This window comes from Taudactylus pleione, unplaced genomic scaffold (genome assembly GCF_031769625.1).
Source record: "Taudactylus pleione unplaced genomic scaffold, aTauple2 ptg000110l, whole genome shotgun sequence".
Lineage (NCBI taxonomy): Eukaryota > Metazoa > Chordata > Amphibia > Anura > Myobatrachidae > Taudactylus > Taudactylus pleione.
The window spans coordinates 59,187-80,566 of NW_028284512.1; the positions used below are offsets into that span (position 1 = coordinate 59,187).

The window sequence follows — 21,380 nt, forward strand, 5'->3', positions numbered from 1 at the left end:
GACAAAAATTTGTCCGATAAAAATAAAATTGGGAAAGGTCAAGAACCATTTCCTCCTAATGCTGAAACTGCTGCCACTAGTCATGACATAGACGATGAAATGCTGTCTGCCAAGGCCGATGCCCAATGTCATAGTAGAGGGCATATAATATCCCAAATGGCAAAGTTCAGGAAAATGACCTTCAAAAATGTATTCAAATCGTCTGAGGAGAAACGTAAACTTGCCAATATGCTATTTACGACACGGAGTGGCAAGGAACGGCTAAGGTCCTCCCCTATGTTCATGACTAGTGGTTCAGCTTCACATGACGATGGAAGCCCTCCTCCCGCTACAAAAATCAAACGCGTTAAGCTGGCAAAAGCACAGCAAAGAACTGCTTTCTATGCTTTATAATTCCAAGAAGAGATCACAAATCCCCATGGAGAGTCCAAGTGTGGTGACGGTTGCAATGCCTGACCTTCTCAACACTGGACGGGAAGAGGTGGCTCCTTCCACCATTTGCCTGCCCTCTGCAAGTGCTGGAAGGAGCACCCACAGTCCACTTGCTGATATTCAAATTTGAAGATGTCACTGTTGAAATACAACAGGATGAGAATATTGGTGTAACTGGTGCTGAGGACGAAGTTGACGAGGAGGATTCTGATGATGAGGTGATTTGTTTAATTCAGGCACCGGGGGAGACAGTTGTTGTCCGTGGGATGAAAAAGTCCATCACGGTCTTGGCTGGGCAGAAGACCAAACATTCCACCTCTTTGGTCTGGAAATATTTCTATCCAAATCCGGACAACAACTGTCCTGCCACATGTACCATATGTAGAGTGGAATAAGTAGGGGTAGGGACATTAACCACCTAGGAACATCCTCCCTTATACGTCAACTGCAGCGTGTTCATAGAAAGTTACTGGCTAAGACCGTAAGCAGTCCAGGGACACCCAAATCCCTTTGTCCTGTTGTATCCAAGCGCCTGCAAACCACACCGTCAGCTCCCTCCTCATCAATTTCCTCCTCAGTCAGGATCGGAAGTAGTCCTGCAGGCCATGTCACTGGCATGACTGACTCTTCTATCCGGGATTCCTCGGAAGGATCCTGCATTGCTACGCCTACTGCTGTTGCTGCTGGGAGTCGTTCATCATCCCAGAGAGGAAGTAGGAACACCACTACTTCTTTTACTAAGCAATTGACCCTCCAACAGTCCTTAGCGAGGAGGATGAAGTATGACAGCAGTCATCCTGAAGCAAAGCGGATAGCTGAGGCCTTGACAGCTATGTTGGACGTGCGTCCGGTATCCGCCATTAGTGCAGTGGGATTTAGACAATTGATGGAGGTAGTGTGTCCCCGGTACCAAATCCCATCTAGAATCCACTTCACTAGGCAGGTGATACCGAGAATGTACAGAGACATCAGAAAAAGTGTCCTCAGTGTCCTAAAAAATGCGGTTGTAACCAATGTCTACTTAACTACGGACATGTGGAACAGGGCAGACTAAGGACTATATGACTGTGACAGCCCACTGGGTAGATGTATCACCTTATGCAGCAACAACAGCAGCGTCACCAGTAGCAGCATCTCAGAAACGGCAGCTCGTTCCAAGGCAGGCTATGCTGTGTATCACCGGTTTCAGTAAGAGGCACACCGCCGACAATCTCTTAGAGAAACTGAGGGAAATCATCGCCCAATGGTTTACCCCACTTAAACTCTCCTGGGGATTTGTGATATCTGACAACGCTACCAATATTGTGCGGGCATTACATCTGGGCAAATTCCAGCATGTCCCATGTTTTGCTCACACAATAAATATGGTGGTGCAGAATTTTCTGAAAAACGACAGGGGTGTGCAGGAGACTCTTTGGGTGGCCCGAAAAATTTCTGCCCACTTTCGCCATTCAGCGACTGCGTGCCGAAGACTGGAGTGCCAGCAAACACTCTTGAACCTGCCCTGCCATCACCTGAAGCAAGAGGTTGTGACGCGGTGGAACTCAACCCTCTATTTGCTTCAGAGGATGGAGGAGCAGCAAAAGGCCATTCAAGCCTATACATCCACCTATGACATAGGCAAAGGAGGGGCTATGCACCTGACTCAAGCACAGTTGAGAATGATTTCCGTGTTGTGCAAGGATCTCTAGCCCTTGGAACTTGCCACAATTGAAGTCAGTTCAGACACTTCCAGCTTGAGGCAGGTCATTCAACTCATCAGGCTTTTGCAGAATCAGCTGGAGAAAGTGCAGGAGCTAAGAAGGGGCGATACCGCTCGGTATGTGGGACTTGCGGATTAATCCCTTCATTCGCTTTGCCAGGATTCGTAGGTGGTCAATCTGGTGAAATCAGACCACTACATTTTGGCCACCGTGCTCGATCCTAGGTTTAAAGCTTACGTGGTGTCTCTCTTTCCGGCCTACACAAGCCTGCAGAGGTGCAAAGACCTGCTCGTAAAAACACTGTCAGCTGATGCGGAACATGACACATCAACAGCTCCTTCATTTTCTCCCGCAACTGGGGCTGCCAGGAAACAACTTGGGTATCCTAAGCAACTCGCTGGCGGTGATGCAGGACAGACAGGACCAAGTTTTGACATCTGGTCCGGACTGAAGGACCTGGCAACAATTTCTGACATGTCTACTGTCACTGCATATGATACTGTCACCATTGACAGAATGGCGGAAGATTACATCGGTGACAGCATCCAAGTAGGCATGTCAGACAGTCTGTACCTGTACTGGCAGGAAAAAAAGGCAATTTGGAGGCCCCTGTACAAACTGGCTCTATTTTACCTAAGTTGCCCCCCTTCCAGTGTGTACTCCGAAAGAGTGTTTAGTGTAGCCGGGAACCTTGTCAGCGAAAGGTGTAGGAGGATGTTTCCACAAATGTGGAGAAGATGATGTTCATCAATTCTTCCAGGGAGACCAGCCTCCAGAAAGTACAGAGGGACCTGTGGTGGTGGATTCCAGCGGGGACAAATTAATACTCTGTGAGGATGAGTATGTACACAACACTGAAGAGGGTGAGGAATCGGAGGATGAGTAAGACATCTTGCCTCCGTAGAACCAGTTTGTGCAGGGACAGATTAATTGCCATCTTGTTTTGTGGAGGCCCAAACGAACCAATCATTTCAGCCACAGTCGTGTGGCAGACCCTGGCGCTGAAATGATTGGTTTGTTAAAGTGTGCATGTCCTGTTTATACAACATAAGGGTGGGTGGGAAGGACAATTCCATCTTGCACCTATTTTTTTTTTCTTTGCATTATGTACTGTTTGGGGCCTAGTTTTTCAAACTGCCATCCTGTCTGCCACTGCAGTGCCACTCCTAGATGGGCCATGGGTTTGTGCCGCCCACTTGTGTCGCTTAGCATAGTCATCCAGCTACCTCGGTGCAACCTTTTGGCCTAAAAACAATATTGTGAGGTAAAACAGCTAAAATCACAGAATAGACTGGAAATGATTGTAAATTAATGTTTATTGAATTAATAATAGCATAGGAACAGAAAAGCCCACAAATTATGTGATTTTAGCTGTTTTTATGCTTTTTTCCAAACAAAATACAGATCCAAAACCCAGAACCCAAAACACGGAAGGGTGGTTTTGGCAAAACCAATCCAGATCCAAAACACGAAGAAAGATCCAGATCCAAAACACAAAACAGGAATAGTGGCCGGTGCACACCCCTACATATAACGCTCATATCTGGGTAAAAAGGCAAAACACAGAATTACTATATGAGTGGCCGCGCTATGTCTCCCGCCACGTATCGTTATGCTTAATCTGCGGCATTATACACACTTTATTCCAATTCCTTTGGTACAAAAGTACTAATCCACAATGTACCCAGGGGCGTAATAAGAGAGGATGGGGGGGAACCTTGTGCAGTCTCCGTCCAGGGCCCCCTCCTCTCTACCTGGCGGCCAGCAGCGCCAGAGCCTACTGCACAGGTGACCTGGAAAATGGCGCTGCAGCCATTTACCCGTAGATTTCCCTACAGCGCATGCACGAAATGCTGGTAATTTGGCCGCCGCTCCATTTTACCAGTGATTTCTTCAGTGCTGCTACCACCGACGTGGGACTTCGGAGAGGTAAGTGTTGAAGAAATGGGGGCAGGCTGTGCGCTGTAGGCCTTGTGTGCACTGCACACCCTGCACCCATTTAATATCCGCCACTGAATATACCTGTCCTTGGTACATTGTGAGCGCCTCGTTATGCGGGGGAGCGCCTCTGTATGCGGGGGAGCGCCTCTGTACGCAGTCCTGATGCAAAAATCCCGGAAATGCTTCAGTGTTCAGTCTATAGCAAGAAGGCGTTTTTGGTGAATACCAAAGATAGATCTTTAAATTGTTAAATTCATTATAATATATTGTTACAATATTCACTATAATATATTGTTACAATATTCACTATAATATATTGTTACAATATTTATTTTAGTTCAATGGATACTTTCCTTGGTTAACCTAAAGATAACAAACAAAGCAGGGACTACAAATTTTCACTGGTTCATCCGATAATCCCATATGAGGAGTTTACAGGCTGTTTTCACCTCTTGATAGTGATTGTAAACTGAGATCTGGTTTAAAAGTGGTCTGCTGACCCCTGGTAAATGTGATCACATCTCCACTTGTAATAAGGTAGACTTTGTGAGGGGAAAAGGAGCCGTAGTGGTTCATTAAGTGAGGCCGGTTTTACAGAAAGCAAAGTTCCGCAGACAGAGTGAATGGTGCTGTTTAATGCCACTCCGTGACTAGTGAGAGACACTGAAAACACCACATTCATCTCAATGCAGCATGGCTAAAATGGCTTTCTCCTTACCAGACTTGTTTGTTACTTGGCTGCATAGGTAATTACAGATAAATGCAGGTTTTTTTTATAGTCCTTCAGTGAAAATTTTCTAGTAAGAAATTGTAAAACACAAATCCGTAATTCTAGAAATGATCATAAAACCATAAATTGCACCTTATTTAAACTTGGGAAAAGTCAAATAATCAAATATGCTGATTCTTCTGTGGTGTTAATTCGGAACAGATTTCCTCATTTATTCCATATGGAAATGTCAAATAGGTGAATTAACAGGTGTTTTGTTTTGGTTTATAAATATGAAAACCACCAACTTGGAAGTTGGTGGTATTCCTAACAAAGCAAAATAAAGAACACAGCTATGGGTGCTGCTAGCCATAGGGGCACATGCCCAAGGTCTCCAGCAGTGTCCCAAGTCAGGCCCGGAACAGTTCAGTGTTATTGTCTATTGACTACTCAGTGCAGAGTCTGTAAATGTTAAATAGTAGTAATATCATTACCTAGTAGAGTGCATATAAATATATAAATGGTAGAACTATAGCAAAATAATGTAATCATCAAACTTACCATTATGGTGAAAATAGACAGGATTTTGTCTGGCCGTACTGTATATTGACTGCTGTGCACAGCCAGCAGCCATGTAAAAAGCACAGCCTCTCTTCTCCAGCTTTAGACCACTTTCTCTTAACAGGTCAGCAGCACGGTAATCTACCATTTGCCGCAAACTATATTGTTTTTTATTATCCTGCACAATACATACATATCCAGAAAAAGACTGATAAGCTGTTTCTTAGAATGTTGGATATATATATATATATATATATACATATATATATATATATAAAATAATTGCCCGCGATGGCTTGTAGCTCTCGGATTAAGCGTCCAAGGCTATTCAATTGCAGCCTGCGGTGTCGCATATAAAATTAATCAGCACAGTCTCCATTGTGCTTCCTAGTCGCAAGGCGTTGCTGATGAAAGTGTATTTATGAAAATGTCCTGATGAAAATGTATTAAAAATAGGGGTGAGCGGGTTCGGATTTCTGAAATCCGAACCCCCCCGAGCCCCCCCGATCCGAGTCCGATCCGAATCAGGCTCGACTTTTCCCGCCTGACTCGGATCTGAAATCGAGGCAAAACGTCATCATCCCGCCTTCCGAGTCTCGCGGGTTTTGGATCCTATATAAGGTACCCACGTCGGCGCCATTTTCTCACTCGGCTGTGGACAGTGAAGAGGGAGGGTGGGAGTTAGGGCTGTGTAGTGTAGTGTAGTGTAGTGCTGCTGTTGTCCACTACTTCAAAGTCCATAGGGGCTGGCTGTGTTGTGCTGTGCTGCTGTTGTTAATAGGGGCTGTGTCCACTACTTCAAAGTCCATAGGGGCTGGCTGGACTGTGTTGTGCAGTCAGTTCTCCATAGGGGCTGTGTCCACTCCAAAGTCCTGTGCAGTGTCCCAGTCCTAAAGGAGTGCTGCAGTGTTGTCCAGGGGGTGCTCTGTCCATCAGGGGTGCTCCCCCCAAGTGCTAAAAAAATAATATATTTTCTGTGTTTGTGAATTGTGTGCGCAGTAGCCGCACGTGCATCAACAAAGTAGTGCCAAGCGTGCGCCTGTGTCATAAGTAAAGGGCCGGCTGGCTTGACCGTTAAGGGTGCTGTAACCCCCGAAAGTACACTCCAGTCCAAACCAAAAAAAAAATTATTTTCTGTGTTTGTGAATTGTGTGCGCAGTAGCCGCACGTGCATCAACAAAGTAGTGCCAAGCGTGCGCCTGTGTCATAAGTAAAGGGCCGGCTGGCTTGACCGTTAAGGGTGCTGTAACCCCCGAAAGTACACTCCAGTCCAGACCAAAAAAAAAATATTTTCTGTGTTTGTGAATTGTGTGCGCAGTAGCCGCACGTGCATCAACAAAGTAGTGCCAAGCGTGCGCCTGTGTCATAAGTAAAGGGCCGGCTGGCTTGACCGTTAAGGGTGCTGTAACCCCCGAAAGTACACTCCAGTCCAAACCAAAAAAAAAATTATTTTCTGTGTTTGTGAATTGTGTGCGCAGTAGCCGCACGTGCATCAACAAAGTAGTGCCAAGCGTGCGCCTGTGTCATAAGTAAAGGGCCGGCTGGCTTGACCGTTAAGGGTGCTGTAACCCCCGAAAGTACACTCCAGTCCAAACCAAAAAAAAAATTATTTTCTGTGTTTGTGAATTGTGTGCGCAGTAGCCGCACGTGCATCAACAAAGTAGTGCCAAGCGTGCGCCTGTGTCATAAGTAAAGGGCCGGCTGGCTTGACCGTTAAGGGTGCTGTAACCCCCGAAAGTACACTCCAGTCCAAACCAAAAAAAAAATTATTTTCTGTGTTTGTGAATTGTGTGCGCAGTAGCCGCACGTGCATCAACAAAGTAGTGCCAAGCGTGCGCCTGTGTCATAAGTAAAGGGCCGGCTGGCTTGACCGTTAAGGGTGCTGTAACCCCCGAAAGTACACTCCAGTCCAAACCAAAAAAAAAATTATTTTCTGTGTTTGTGAATTGTGTGCGCAGTAGCCGCACGTGCATCAACAAAGTAGTGCCAAGCGTGCGCCTGTGTCATAAGTAAAGGGCCGGCTGGCTTGACCGTTAAGGGTGCTGTAACCCCCGAAAGTACACTCCAGTCCAAACCAAAAAAAAAATTATTTTCTGTGTTTGTGAATTGTGTGCGCAGTAGCCGCACGTGCATCAACAAAGTAGTGCCAAGCGTGCGCCTGTGTCATAAGTAAAGGGCCGGCTGGCTTGACCGTTAAGGGTGCTGTAACCCCCGAAAGTACACTCCAGTCCAAACCAAAAAAAAATTTATTTTCTGTGTTTGTGAATTGTGTGCACTGTGGCTGCACGTGCATCAACAAAGGAGTAGCGCCAAGCGTGCGCCTGTGTCCCATAAGTAAAGAGCCGGCTGGCTCATTTCTTAAAGGGTGGTGTAACCCACAAAGTGCACTACTCTCCAGCAAAAATAAAATAATATTTTCTGTGTTTGTGTGCGCTTTAGTCGCACGTATATATATCAATATAACATAAATGGAGGACCAAACTTTCTCCGATAAAAATAAAATAGGGAAAGATCAAGAACCACTTCCTCCTAGTGCTGTTGCTGCTGCTGGGAGTTGTTCATCATCCCAGAGAGGAAGTAGGAACATCACTACTTTTACTAAACAATTGACCCTCCAACAGTCCCTAGCGATGAGGATGAAGTACGACAGCAGTCATCCTGAAGCAAAACGTATAACTGAGGCCTTGACTGCTATGTTGGTGTTAGACGTGCGTCCGGTATCCGACATTAGTGCAGTGGGATTTAGACAATTGATGGAGGTAGTGTGTCCTCGGTTCCAAATCCCGTCTAGATTCCACCTGCATCCTCAAAGCAGCAGCGACAAGCGTGCGTCTGTCTGTTAAAGGGTGGTGACACCCTCAAAGTGTGCTACACAAACAATTAAAATATTGTTCTTTTTTTTTCTGTCTTTGTGAATTGTGTGGGCTGTAGCCGCACCTGCATCCTTAAAGCAGCAGCAACAAGCGTGCGTCTGTCTGTTAAAGGGTGGTGACACCCTCAAAGTGTGCTACACAAACAATTAAAATATTGTTCTTTTTTTTTGGTCTTTGTGAAATGTGTGGGCTGTAGCCGCACCTGCATCCTTAAAGCAGCAGCGACAAGCGTGCGTCTGTCTGTTAAAGGGTGGTGACACCCTCAAAGTGTGCTACACAAACAATTAAAATATTGTTCTTTTTTTTTTGGTCTTTGTGAAATGTGTGGGCTGTAGCCGCACCTGCATCCTTAAAGCAGCAGCGACAAGCGTGCGTTTGTCTGTTAAAGGGTGGTGACACCCTCAAAGTGTTCTACACAAACAATTAAAATATTGTTCTTTTTTTTTCGGTCTTTGTGAAATGTGTGGGCTGTAGCCGCACCTGCATCCTTAAAGCAGCAGCGACAAGCGTGCGTCTGTCTGTTAAAGGGTGGTGACACCCTCAAAGTGTTCTACACAAACAATTAAAATATTGTTCTTTTTTTTTCTGTCTATGTGAATTGTGTGGGCTGTAGCCGCACCTGCATCCTTAAAGCAGCAGCGACAAGCGTGCGTCTGTCTGTTAAAGGGTGGTGACACCTCAAAGTGTTCTACACAAACAATTAAAATATTGTTCTTTTTTTTTTTGGTCTTTGTGAAATGTGTGGGCTGTAGCCGCACCTGCATCCTTAAAGCAGCAGCGACAAGCGTGCGTCTGTCTGTTAAAGGGTGGTGACACCTCAAAGTGTTCTACACAAACAATTAAAATATTCTTCTTCTTTTTTCTGTCTTTGTGAATTGTGTGGGCTGTAGCCGCACTTGCATCCTCAAAGCAGCAGCGACAAGCGTGCGTCTGTCTGTTAAAGGGTGGTGTAACCCTCAAAGTGTGCTCCACAAACAATAAAAATATTCTTTTTTTTTTCTGTCTTTGTGAATTGTGTGGGCTGTAGCCGCACTTGAATCCTCAAAGCAGCAGCGACAAGCGTGCGTCTGTCTGTTAAAGGATTACATCGGTGACAGCATCCAAGTAGGCATGTCAGACAGTCCGTACCTGTACTGGCAGGAAAAAGAAGCAATTTGGAGGTCCCTGTACAAACTGGCTCTATTTTACCTGAGTTGCCCCCCCTCCAGTGTGTACTCCGAAAGAGTGTTTAGTGCAGCCGGGAACCTTGTCAGCGAAAGGCGTAGGAGGTTGCTTCCACAAAATGTGGAGAAGATGATGTTCATAAAATGAATTATCAACTCTTCCAGGGAGACCAGCCTCCAGAACGTACAGAGGGACCTGTGGTTCCAGCAGGGACGAATTAATACTCTGTGAGGATGAGGATGTACACACTGAAGAGGGTGAGGAATCGGTGGATGAGGAGGATGAGGATGACATCTTGCCTCCGTAGAGCCAGTTTGTGCAGGGACAGATAAATTGCCAGCTTGTTTTGTGGGGGCCCAAACGAACCAATCATTTCAGCCACAGTTGTGTGGCAGACCCTGGCGCTGAAATGATTGGTTTGTTAAAGTGTGCATGTCCTGTTTATACAACATAAGGGTGGGTGGGAGGGCCCAAGGACAATTCCATCTTGCACCTCTTTTTTTTCTTTGCATTATGTACAGTTTGGGGCCTAGTTTTTCAATGCCATCCTGTCTGCCACTGCAGTTTCACGCCTAGATGGGTCACGTGTTTGTGCCGCCCACTTGTGTCGCTTAGCATAGTCATCCAGCTACCTCGGTGCAACCTTTTGGACATAAAAACACTATTGTGAGGTGTGAGGTATTCAGAATAGACTGGAAATGAGTGGAAATTAAGGTTATTGAGGTTAATAATAGCATAGGAGCAGAAAAACCTACAAATTCTGTGATTTTAGCTGTTTTTATGCTTTTTTTCAAAAAAATACAGATCCAAAACACGCAAGGGTGGTTTTGGCAAAACCAATCCAGATCCAAAACACGAAGAAAGATCCAGATCCAAAACCAAAACACAAAACACGAAAAGTGGCCGGTGCACACCCCTAATTAAAAACAGTGAAACGTTGACTCATAAGATGCCCCATGGAGTGGAATTGTTTGCCCAGAATGCCGCACCTATACATATATATATATATATATATAAGGAAGGCAGAATCAACCACCAACTATTGTTATTGATAATCGTGATATAGCACCCATCACACTGTGTAATAAAACAAAAATCCAAACACCATTGCTGATCAAAATATGTAAAATATTGATATTTGTTTTGAGGTATTTGCATGTTATGTCACCATGGTTGCAGTTTGTCCTATACCTTACAGTAAGTCAGATAGGAGACCACTCCCCCTCACCATTCCAATGTCGTGGTTGTCTTTCACCCATTACGGTACCACTTCTAAGAAGTGTCTTTCTCTTGTCCGTTGACAATTTCTGTACTTGACCTGCTGGTTATGTTATATATGTGAGTTAGCGGCCTGGGGCCTTAATAAGTTATGTCACAGTGGATATCTTTGCACATGGCTCAAATTAATGTGTTTACATTTTGACCTGTTGAGATAGGTTATTAAAATAGTTATAGTAGTATACCCATGTTTACTGTGGTAAATATAGACTCCTCTCTTTTTCTCATGTAGTCTATTCATCAACACAGATTGCATCAGCAGATTTTAGTTTTTTTTTTCAATTTATTTATCTGTGTGTGTGTGTGTGTGTGTGTGTGTGTGTGTGTGTGTGTGTGTGTATAGCTGCAAACTGCACAGGTCTGGAAATATCCTTCGTGTACATAAACTCCCTGCATTGTTTTTGTTGTCCAATAAAACCACTCTGGCCCTTACAGATATTTGAAATGATGGATGCCAAAGCCAGACAAGACTGTATTAAAGAAATTGATCTTTTAAAGGTAAGATATTGTATTCTGTGATGAACACCTGCAGATATTCACACATTATTTCCTGTAGTTTCTCCAGTACTTGTTATCTGACAATGGTATCTACACTTAACCCATAAATTGCAGCCTACAAACGAGGTTTGTACATGAGCATCTTTTATACCTGTAAATTTGTTTACAGTTTTAAAATGTATGGTTATTCAATACCAGCAGTGGACAAGAGGGGAGGCCCATACTGCACTGCAGTCCGGAGAGGTGGAGGAGGAGACAGTCTTGGGGTGGCCGGGCTCTGGCTCCTGCGCAATGGATCTGTCAGGCTCCGGGACTGCTCATGCACAAAACACCAGCTTCTAGGGACTGCATCTACTGTAGCCCCTAGAAGCCGGGTAGGGCTGCCCGAAAGCAGAGCAGTGGCTTCCTATTGGAAGTACTCTTTGTTAATCACAGCCTGGACTGGCAGTCCCTGTCCTGAGTGTGATTGGCTGGTAGCTCTTCCAATGGAGAGAAACTATCAGTGAAGGCTGTTTACGGACTCACTGGGGGTGGCGGATTTTTTTGATGGCATCCCCTAGGTAAAATCCGCCACTGTAAATATTATTTACAGCTAATTAAGTAATAATTGGTATATAAAATTCAATGGAGAAGTGCTGTATTCTTGTTTGTTAACTGCAGTTATAAAGCAATGCTTTCATTTGCAGACCGTAATTTAAACACCTTACTTTATAATATCAAAAGTAATTGGTCATCTTATTTAGTTACATTCATAGACTAGCATACCAAAGAGATTTTTCACAGGGTGGCATCCATCGCTGTTGCCTGCTCCCATGACACAGTGAAAGCAGCATGAAAAGTCTTAATTAATAGCCGAATGGGCTAAAAATGCTCTTTGACACTGTTTGAAATGCAGGAATAACCATGAACAGTGTGTATTGCTTCTGTGGCCTAGCCACACGCTCTGCAGTCAGCAGACAATGACAATATAGACGAGACGGTAAAATTTGACATTCTGGTGTCGACACTATGACTGTGTCGACACGTGCACCATGTCATCACACTTAAAATGTTGACATACGACATGTCTACATAGCCATAATGTTAGGGTTGAAAGTAGGTATCGAAAATCCAAACATGTTGAATTTGTCAAAGTCGACTTGTACTCTGTTAACATGCAGTACCAGTCTACAAAATGTAGTCGACAGTATGATTGTCGACGTTTTTAACATCAACAAATCATAATGGACCCGGCCACACTACTGTGCAATGGTAGCAGCAGTATGTGGAGTATTTATTTGAGTTGGTTCTCTCAATGGGGCTGAAGCATAGTCGAACACAAGTCGGCTGTAATTGCTCCTGTGTAAATGCTTATATTGCACCAATTTCTGCGGCCTTGCCACTCCTATACGTCCAATTGGTTTAATAGCCACCGTTATCAATGTGCCCTTGCACCAGCCCTATACTAGTTGCAAAATATCTGTCTAGAAATATTTACGCATACGCACAACTCTGCGCAACCCGCAATTTCATTTACATGCCCTCACCGAACGCCACATTACAGCCCAGTTCCTTGGTCACAAGTGGGGGTGCATATAGCTTGTATGCCACTCTGCCATCGCCCGTAGCTGCACAAGCTTGGTCCCAGAGCATGCGCAGAGCGAAAACACACAAGATGCGCTCCATAAAGACACTTGCGTTCAACTGTGCATCAGACCAGATGTGTGTTTGCTTTTATTAATTGTCATAAAATTCACCACAAAAACATCATTTTCCCAATGAGTCATGAGAAACAGCGACCGGAGCCTGGAAGTGGTGTTGTAGGTCTCCTAGCAGGCTATACTGAACTTCTAATATGTATTTGTGAACCTGTCAAACCCTTTGTTAGCCCAGTACTTTGTCACGGTGCTGGCCACGCCTCACCTGCACGTGGTTTTTGTGTGGTGATTTTGGTGTAGAGAATATATACTTCTCTCTAGCTCAGTGTGAGAAAGTTTCGTCATAAGCTCTTATTTGTTTTTAACTCCCATGGTTCTGGATAAAATCTGATATGCACTATGTGCATTTCTAGGATCCAGCTGGTTTAAAACACATTTGATATAATAGGCTGGAATTTCCCAAATCTTCCTAATATTTTATGGGCAATAATCTCACAAAGACGTTTAGCTGCCTGTGGGCATTGCTTTGCTGAATATATATATTTTTTAAACATTTCACACTTCAAAATTTGCAAGTATGCTCAAAGCCAGGATCCCTGCGGAGAGAAAAATTGCAGTTTAAACACTGAAATCACAGCATCAAACAGCTCGAAAATCTGGCGAGTCAGTCTGAGCAGTCACATTGCGTTGCGAATGAGCAGCGCGTGGCTCTGTTTTACTGCCTGTAGGGCATTCATTTCTAATATGTCCGCATTTATAAATTATGTCTGATACAAACCCAGAGCGCACGGAAGTCAGCTTACTCGTAGCTCAACAAATCAAAAGTAACAATAATGTAAGCTTTAAGTGCGTTCCCGAGAAACCGTTTAATGCAATACAAGGTCAGCAGTTTGTGGGAGAACAGAGCAGGTGGATGGCCCCTTGCTTCATGCTTTAACACATAATGGTTCAAGGTTTAATGATCTATATACTTGAGAGAAGGGGGGTGGTGAGAGCAGCTTCGGTGTATCTGTCAGCATCCCCGCTTAGTGCTTGAGAGAAAATAACTTGTCAAAGTGATATGTTCAGCTCCACTTCTGTTAATTGACGGATCCCATCTTGACTATTTTTTTTTTTTTTATTCAGCTTTATAGAGATGTTGACATGAACAAATGTGTTAAAAACCCCTATTTTATGAATGACGACTAATTAGCAAAAGGAATGGTTTTGTTTTGCGTTACATGAACAATAAAAAAAATGGTGATACACTTATAGTACAGGTATAGTATTAGCATTTTGCAATCAAGCTTCACTGCAAAGAATATGCAGATATAAAACAACCCACACGAAAAATGTTACCGAAAATAACAATGCTATGCAATAGTCAGATAATAGTAAGCTGTATAACATTCATTGGACAGAACCCTAATCGCGGGCTTACCGCAGGCGGTAACTGCATAGCTCCAGGTAGTAATTGAATAGCTCCAGCACTTAACCTGGGAGGTAAAACCCTGCAGTAAGTCCCGCAGCTATTTGATTCTGCCCCTATATATTACAGGCAGAGCCCCTATTTAATGCAAACCACGCATTGCAAAACGATAACCTCTGAGCCTCTAGACTTACTGAAGAATTTTACCATTAACAAAAAAAGTTCCAAATTCCAAGTTCATATGTGGTTGGAGGGCAGATAGAGCATAACTTGAACTCTCTGAGACCATTCTTAGACAAAATGTTATTAACCTGCAGCTTGGATGCTACCAACATTGTGCATTGAATGCCCCAAATTACTAGCTACATGTTACATGAAGTCCTCAGCTGCCTCCACCTTGTTGTCCAGACCTCCCTCGCTGGTCCTAAACAGAAGTAATGTAAGATACATCTGGGGCTCGTAGGCCACACTTGCTTTCAATGGCCTGCGTTCAGAACCCTTTTTTGTCCAATGAACAGAGTTGTTGTACCGACAGTCATTTCAGTCTGTGGTGTCATGTGGTTGGGACACTTAAGACCAAATTGCAAAACTTAACAGCCATATGTGGCATCATGGGTGTTTCTATTTGCAACTTGTTTTTTTTTTTAATTATTATTTAACCACTATAACTTTACTGTAGTTTTCAGTGGGATTGGGGATTGCTGTGAGAAACGCATTGTTTTGGTAAATCACAATTGAAAATGCACTATGCGCAAATGCTCTAGAAATCTCCAAGTGAATTATGCTGGCCACACACATGGCGATGTGCTCACGATCAGCCGATATGTACGATTTCCGTTGAAACTCTCCCCGGCAGCTCTGCACACGATTTGGTGTCCAATCTTTCACAGTGCATCGTGTCCTAGATTGTCAGATCTGCCCTACGGCACGGCAGATCTGACGATGCGATGTGCGACCAGTGGGGACGCACATCACATCGTGATCGTGAGTGGGGACTCACGATTTACTCAGGATTTGGCCATATTTTACACGATCTGTCGTTCCAATGTGTCGGAATCGGCCAGATCGGGTAAAATATCGCTGTGTGTGTGGCCAGCATAAGCCCTTTTAGTAGATATATACGTGCAGTATATACAGACACGCTGATAAATAGTAGCACTTTGTGCTTTAGAGCTAGTCATAATAAACTGAGAGATGAAATAGTAATACCGTTAGTCAGGAGTCATGCACAGTTCTCTCATACCATATCCCTGTAACGTTGTCTCTTGCCGTCATGTTCTGCTGCTCCTGTTCATCATCCGTCTCTGGGTTTGTGTTTTGTCCTGCAGCAATTGAACCACCCCAACGTTATTAAGTATCTGGACTCGTTTATTGAAAACAATGAGTTGAACATAGTCCTGGAGCTGGCAGATGCTGGAGATCTCTCTCAAATGATTAAAGTAAGGACCATAAGGCTGAGGTTTTTTTGTTTTTCTTTTACAGATGTGGAATTTGTGTTCTAAGTGTTCTATATGGGTTTATGACAAAGTATATAGATAAATAGAAAAGCACTTTTGTTAGTTTCCTACCTTTGTGTGAACTTAGAGGATAAAAGATGTAATCCCGACATATTCCACTGTACGATCATCATGTTGAAGAATTGCCTCAACTTGCACTTTAACAGTTGAGATACCATTCACTTAAAGACTGACAATAGGTACTTCTAGCTCGGCAGGGAAATTTGTTTTTAAGCATGAACATCCTGTTTTCAAGTGCTGATTCTAATGAACTGCAATTGCTCACATCTTTCCTGCATGCCTTGGAAGATGTGCAGATCTTACAGTGACTAATGGCAATGCTACCTGAGGCATAAGGAACGTGCTGTGATAGCAGAGAGCCTACTGTACTTTGTTGATAGATGTATTCAACCATTATGAGACCTTTAAGAACTAATCATGTTGCATTGCATATGGTAATATCGACTCAGAAATGCAGTCTGCAATGGATTCTAGTCCAGCGTACATACTGCCGGGATGGTAACTACATCCCCATATTTCTTATGAGTCCAATTCTGTATGTTTGACCTTGTAAACTAAAAGGAAAGCCTCATTGTCAGTGTGTGATTCTATGGTAAACGATCTGAACACACTCATGTGGCACACACTGCCATCTATTGCATATGATCCCTGCTGCCGCTACATCCTGGCCTCCCAAGCTTTATGTACGTTCCCCTGATTGCACAGATAACATGGCATCCTCCTTTAAGTGACATTTCTCACTCCAGCAGTCACTAGATTGAGGCACTTGTTCAGTCTAAAGGTGGCCATACACTGCACCGTTATCTAGCCCAATTATCCACTTATCGGGCCGATCATTGCACAGTGCATGGCCGCAGCCCAGCACCAATTATCGGTCTGTAGGGCATGAAAAAACTTTCAGCATGCCCGATAGTTGCGAAGATTTGGGCAAAGTCAGATAATTGGTCTGACTGCCTGATGGTGAGTTTGATCTGACAGTATATGGCCAGCATAAGATGTGAATGGCGAAAATACGTTTGGTTGATCACTTTTGTGGCGCATGGTACGAATTACCTGAAAGTATATACTCAATGCAACCCTAGAGTATGGATTTTTAATAAATGTACTTACATTCTGCATACCAGTAGTATGTCCTATTACGCTTGCCGTGACTTGGCCATGGTATTAATATAATGAAATCCACCCGTCCTTGAAAATTTTGAGTAACTATACAGTCAGGTGCATAAATATTGGGACATTGACAGAATTTTCATATTTTGGCCTCTATTCACCACCACAATGGCTTTGAAATGAAACAAACAAGATGTGCTTTAACTGCAGACTTTCAGATTTAATTTGAGGGTAATTACATCCAAATCAGGTGAACGGTGTAGGAATTACTACGATTTCTATATGTGCCTCCCACTTTTTAAGGGGCCAAAAGTAACGGGACAAACTAAACAATCCTAAATCTAACTTTCACTTTTTAATACTTTGTTGCAAATCCTTTGCAGGCAATTACAGCCTGAAGTCTGGAATGCATAGATATCACCAGACGCTGGGTTTCATCCATGGTGATGCTCTGCCAGGCCTCTACTGCAAATGTCTTCAGTTCCTGCTTGTTCTTGGGCATTTTCCCTTCAGTTTTGTCTTCATCAAGTGAAATGCATGCTCAATCGTATTCAGGTCAGGGGATTGACTTGGCCATTGCATAACATTCCACTTTTTAGCCTTAAAAATCTCTTTGGTTGCTATTGCAGAATGCCTCGGGTCATTGTCCATCTGCACTGTGAAGCGCCGTCCAATGAGTTCTGAAGCATTTGACTGAATATGAGTATATAATATTGCCCGAAACACTTCAGAACTCATTCTGCTGCTTTTGTCAGCAGTCACATCATCAATAAATACAAGGGAACCAGTTCCATTGGCAGCCATACATGCCCACACCATGACACTACCACCACCATGCTTCACTGATGAGGTGGTATGTTTTGGATCATGAGCAGTTCCTTTCCTTCTCCATACTCTTCTCTTCCCATCACTCTGGTACAAGTTGATCTTTGTCTCATCTGTCCATAGGATGTTGTTCCAGAACTGTAATGGCTTTTTTAGATGTTGTTTAGCAAACTCTAATATGGTCTTCCTGTTTTTGTGGCTCACCATGGTTTACATCTTGTGGTGAACCCTCTATATTCACTCTTGTGAAGTCTTCTCTTGATTGTTGACTTTGACACATATACACCTACCTCCTGGAGAGTGTTCTTGATTTGGCCAAATGTTATGAAGGGGTTTTTCTTCACCAGGGAAATAATTCTTCTGTCATCCACCACAGTTGTTTTCCGTGGTCTTCCGGGTCGTTTGGTGTTGCTGAGCTCTTCGGTGCATTCTTTCTTTTTAAGAATGTTCCAAACAGTTGATTTGGCCACACCTAATGTTTTTGCTTTCTCTCTGATGGGTTTGTTTTGATTTTTCAGCCTAATGATGGCTTGCTTCACTGATAGTGACAGCTCTTTGGATCTCATATTGAGAGTCGACAGCAACAGATTCCAAATGCAAATGTCACACCTAGAATCAACTCCAGACCTTTTACCTGCTTAATTGATAATGAAATAACGAGGGAATAGCCCACACCTGTCCATGAAATAGCTTTTGCGTTGATAGTCCCATTACTTTTGGCCCCTTAAAAAGTGGGAGGCACATATAGAAACCGTTGTAATTCCTACACCGTTCACCTGATTTGGATGTAATTACCCTCAAATTAAATCTGAAAGTCTGCAGTTAAAGCACATCTTGTTTGTTTCATTTCAAAGCCATTGTGGTGGTGAATAGAGTCCAAAATATGAAAATTCTGTCAATGTCCCAATATTTATGCACCTGACTGTATATAGATTAGTGTTCATTCTAGGTCCAGCAACGGGCAGGGCGCCAAACCTAGAAAGGAGTACTCATGGGGGCGTGGCCATGAGAACTCCTCACTCTTGGGGGTGTGCCTGGCACTTGCTGACATGCCAGGCTGCCCCCAAGCGCTCCTATCTCAGTGAATAGATGCCGGACGCATTCACCTGGCATCCATTCACCAGAGGGGATCGCTGCACTGCTATTTACCCACTCGCCGGGCACTGCGGCCTGCAGGTGTTGACGGCACCCGCAGGATGTTTTAGCGGGGCGCCGCCAAGAGGGGCAGGGCACATTCTGCACTTTAGAGAATCGGGCAGGACGCGGAGCCCCGCCAAAACAGCCTAGCAGGAACGCTATAGATTATGGGGCCCATACACCAGCAATCAGGAAAAAATTATTCAACAATTCTTTTTTTTTTTCCCCTTGAATACACTATTCCTCAATCCACTAATCTGCACCCATACCTTACAGATAGTTTCCAGTGATTTGCAGAACATTTTCACCAAAGAAAGGAATCTGCCAATCGAGAGAGGCTCCTCATCTTACTAGTAGAGGTCAGCTGATCATTACCTTATACTAAGGGGTAAATGTACTAAAGTGAGAGTTTCTGGAAGTTGAGATGTTGCCCATAGCACCCAATCATATTCTACTTAACAGTTAACTAGAACCTTCTAGAAGATATCTAGAATCTGATTGGTTGCTATGGGCAACATCTCCATTTCTAAAAACTCTTACTATAGTAAATTTACCCCCTAGCAATCCACAGCTCTGACAGGTCGGTGAAATCCAACACGTTGACCCTGATTTACTGATTCCAATCACTTTTTGAACAGAATCTGCAACTGGCGAACCCCATACGCACAGTGTCATCTGCACAATACTGAATTGCCCCAATCTATCTCAGATGTATGGGCCCCATCACTTCTCACTGCAGCAGATAACTCGTGTATGTATGTAGTGATACACAATAACTTGTGAAGTACAGAGAATACCTTTTCAGCAGCTCTAGCGAGCTCTTCCATTTCTATACAAGTTCAGAGTATGTTTAAAGAAGCTGTTCCAGAGTTTGCTTCAGGCAAATGCTCCATTTGTCACAGTTTGTGGTTCTGAGGCGTTAAATATGTTGTTCAAGGTAATTAAGACAAGAGATGTTCATTACAATGAGACGGAATCTCCACCTGTCAGACCCAGTTTTGTTCCGCAACATCAAATCAATGAGTGTGGGAAATGAGCTCCGCTACATCAGAACATAAAACTAAGGAATATTGATTGTCCCCTCCCCCCCTCCTCCTTTATTCTTCTGTATTCTGTGACTTTCCTTCATCTTTCCTTTGTATCCTGTCTCTTCTTAATCATTCATTTCTTTCCAATATGTATTTGCGGTCTTCCTTCTCTTTCTGTACTGCGCCCTACCTTATGTTCTTCCTACATTACTGGTGTCTGTATCTCCAGGTGTATTTAGGACCTCACACAATGAGTTTAAACATTACAAAACAATATGAATGGAATCCATATAAATCTTATTATCCATTATGCTTATTCACACCCTGTACAGTGTGAATGCTTTATACTCTTCCTGTCCTGTAATATTTATCCCTTCATTCATCTGTACACACCCAAACATGTTGCTACCTTTACAAAGCCCAACATTGCCTTGTTTTGTCCTCTAACATTTGCATAATTCCCTCTTTCACGCTGTATACCGGCTATATTGTGTTACTTTTCACATTTGCACCCCAAATTTCCACACACCCACCTCCCTCCCTCCTGGTAACATTGGTTTCTTTTTGTCTTCTCGTCACAGTACTTTAAGAAACAGAAGCGTTTAATACCAGAGAGGACGGTATGGAAGTACTTTGTGCAGTTGTGCAGTGCTGTGGAACATATGCATTCCCGCCGGATCATGCACAGAGGTAATCTTACCATCCAGCCATGGCCTGTGTGTCCCATAGGGTACATTCAGCGACCCTCCCCTGGTTACTGTATACAGCTGCTGATCACAAATCATATCAGAAGCTAATTTGACACAGATACATGTGTGCATATGGGATGAGTAAGTATGTTTTCAAGATTGTTTGGTTGGGAGTAAATGACATATTTATAGTAGATGATATAAGAGAGCTCTGGCAGACGTGCCGGAGAAGCAGAGGTTCTCTCTATTTCAGCGCTATATGGTCTGGGTCATAAAACTTAATCTACAACCAAATAAAGTTGCTGGGGCAGAATAAACTTGTTGATGCACATGGACGGTTTATTGTAGTGATTTTTGTTGCACAACAGTACAATAATGTCAGCACTCAGAACAGGGTCCCGTAATGCCGACCTGTTAATATTTTAACAGTGTAGAGTTTGCAACTTCAAACATGACTGAATAAGCATTATGTTTATAGTAATAAAGCAGGCATTGTTAAAATGCTTTAAATCTCATTATTAACAGGTCAGTGGTATGGACTCAATCGCCCACCGTCCCTGTTCTGAGTGTCAACATTTTGGCTGTGGAACTGGTAACTGCATTCCTCCCATTCTGCAAGCAGTTCTTCACTCATATTGGAAAGTCCAAAATCTACTGTTATTGCAGAAGTGTTTTCTGGTCATAGTATAGCGTGCGCTATAGTAGCTCTGTAGTCATCTCATATCTCTGTCCATCTGTCACCATGAAAAATTTTAATTTTGTACCCGGGTGACTGGAACACGTCCGCGCCTACCGGGATCACGTCTTTCCCTCTATGGTGGAAGAGGCTGTGCTTGAAAGCCTCCACTCCAGTGCTTTTCTTGGTGACAT

At 43.6% G+C, this 21,380-nt stretch overlaps 1 protein-coding gene across 1 annotated transcript in view; it reads left to right on the top strand.

Moving 5' to 3' along the window:
• Positions 1 to 21,380, top strand: part of NEK6 (NIMA related kinase 6) — a 91,288-nt gene that overhangs the window by 35,163 nt on the left and 34,745 nt on the right. The window contains exons 4-6 of the mRNA XM_088471087.1: positions 11,097 to 11,159; positions 15,533 to 15,643; positions 20,403 to 20,511. Of these exons, the coding sequence (XP_088327213.1) occupies positions 11,097 to 11,159; positions 15,533 to 15,643; positions 20,403 to 20,511 (283 nt within the window). The remainder of the gene's footprint in view (positions 1 to 11,096; positions 11,160 to 15,532; positions 15,644 to 20,402; positions 20,512 to 21,380) is intronic.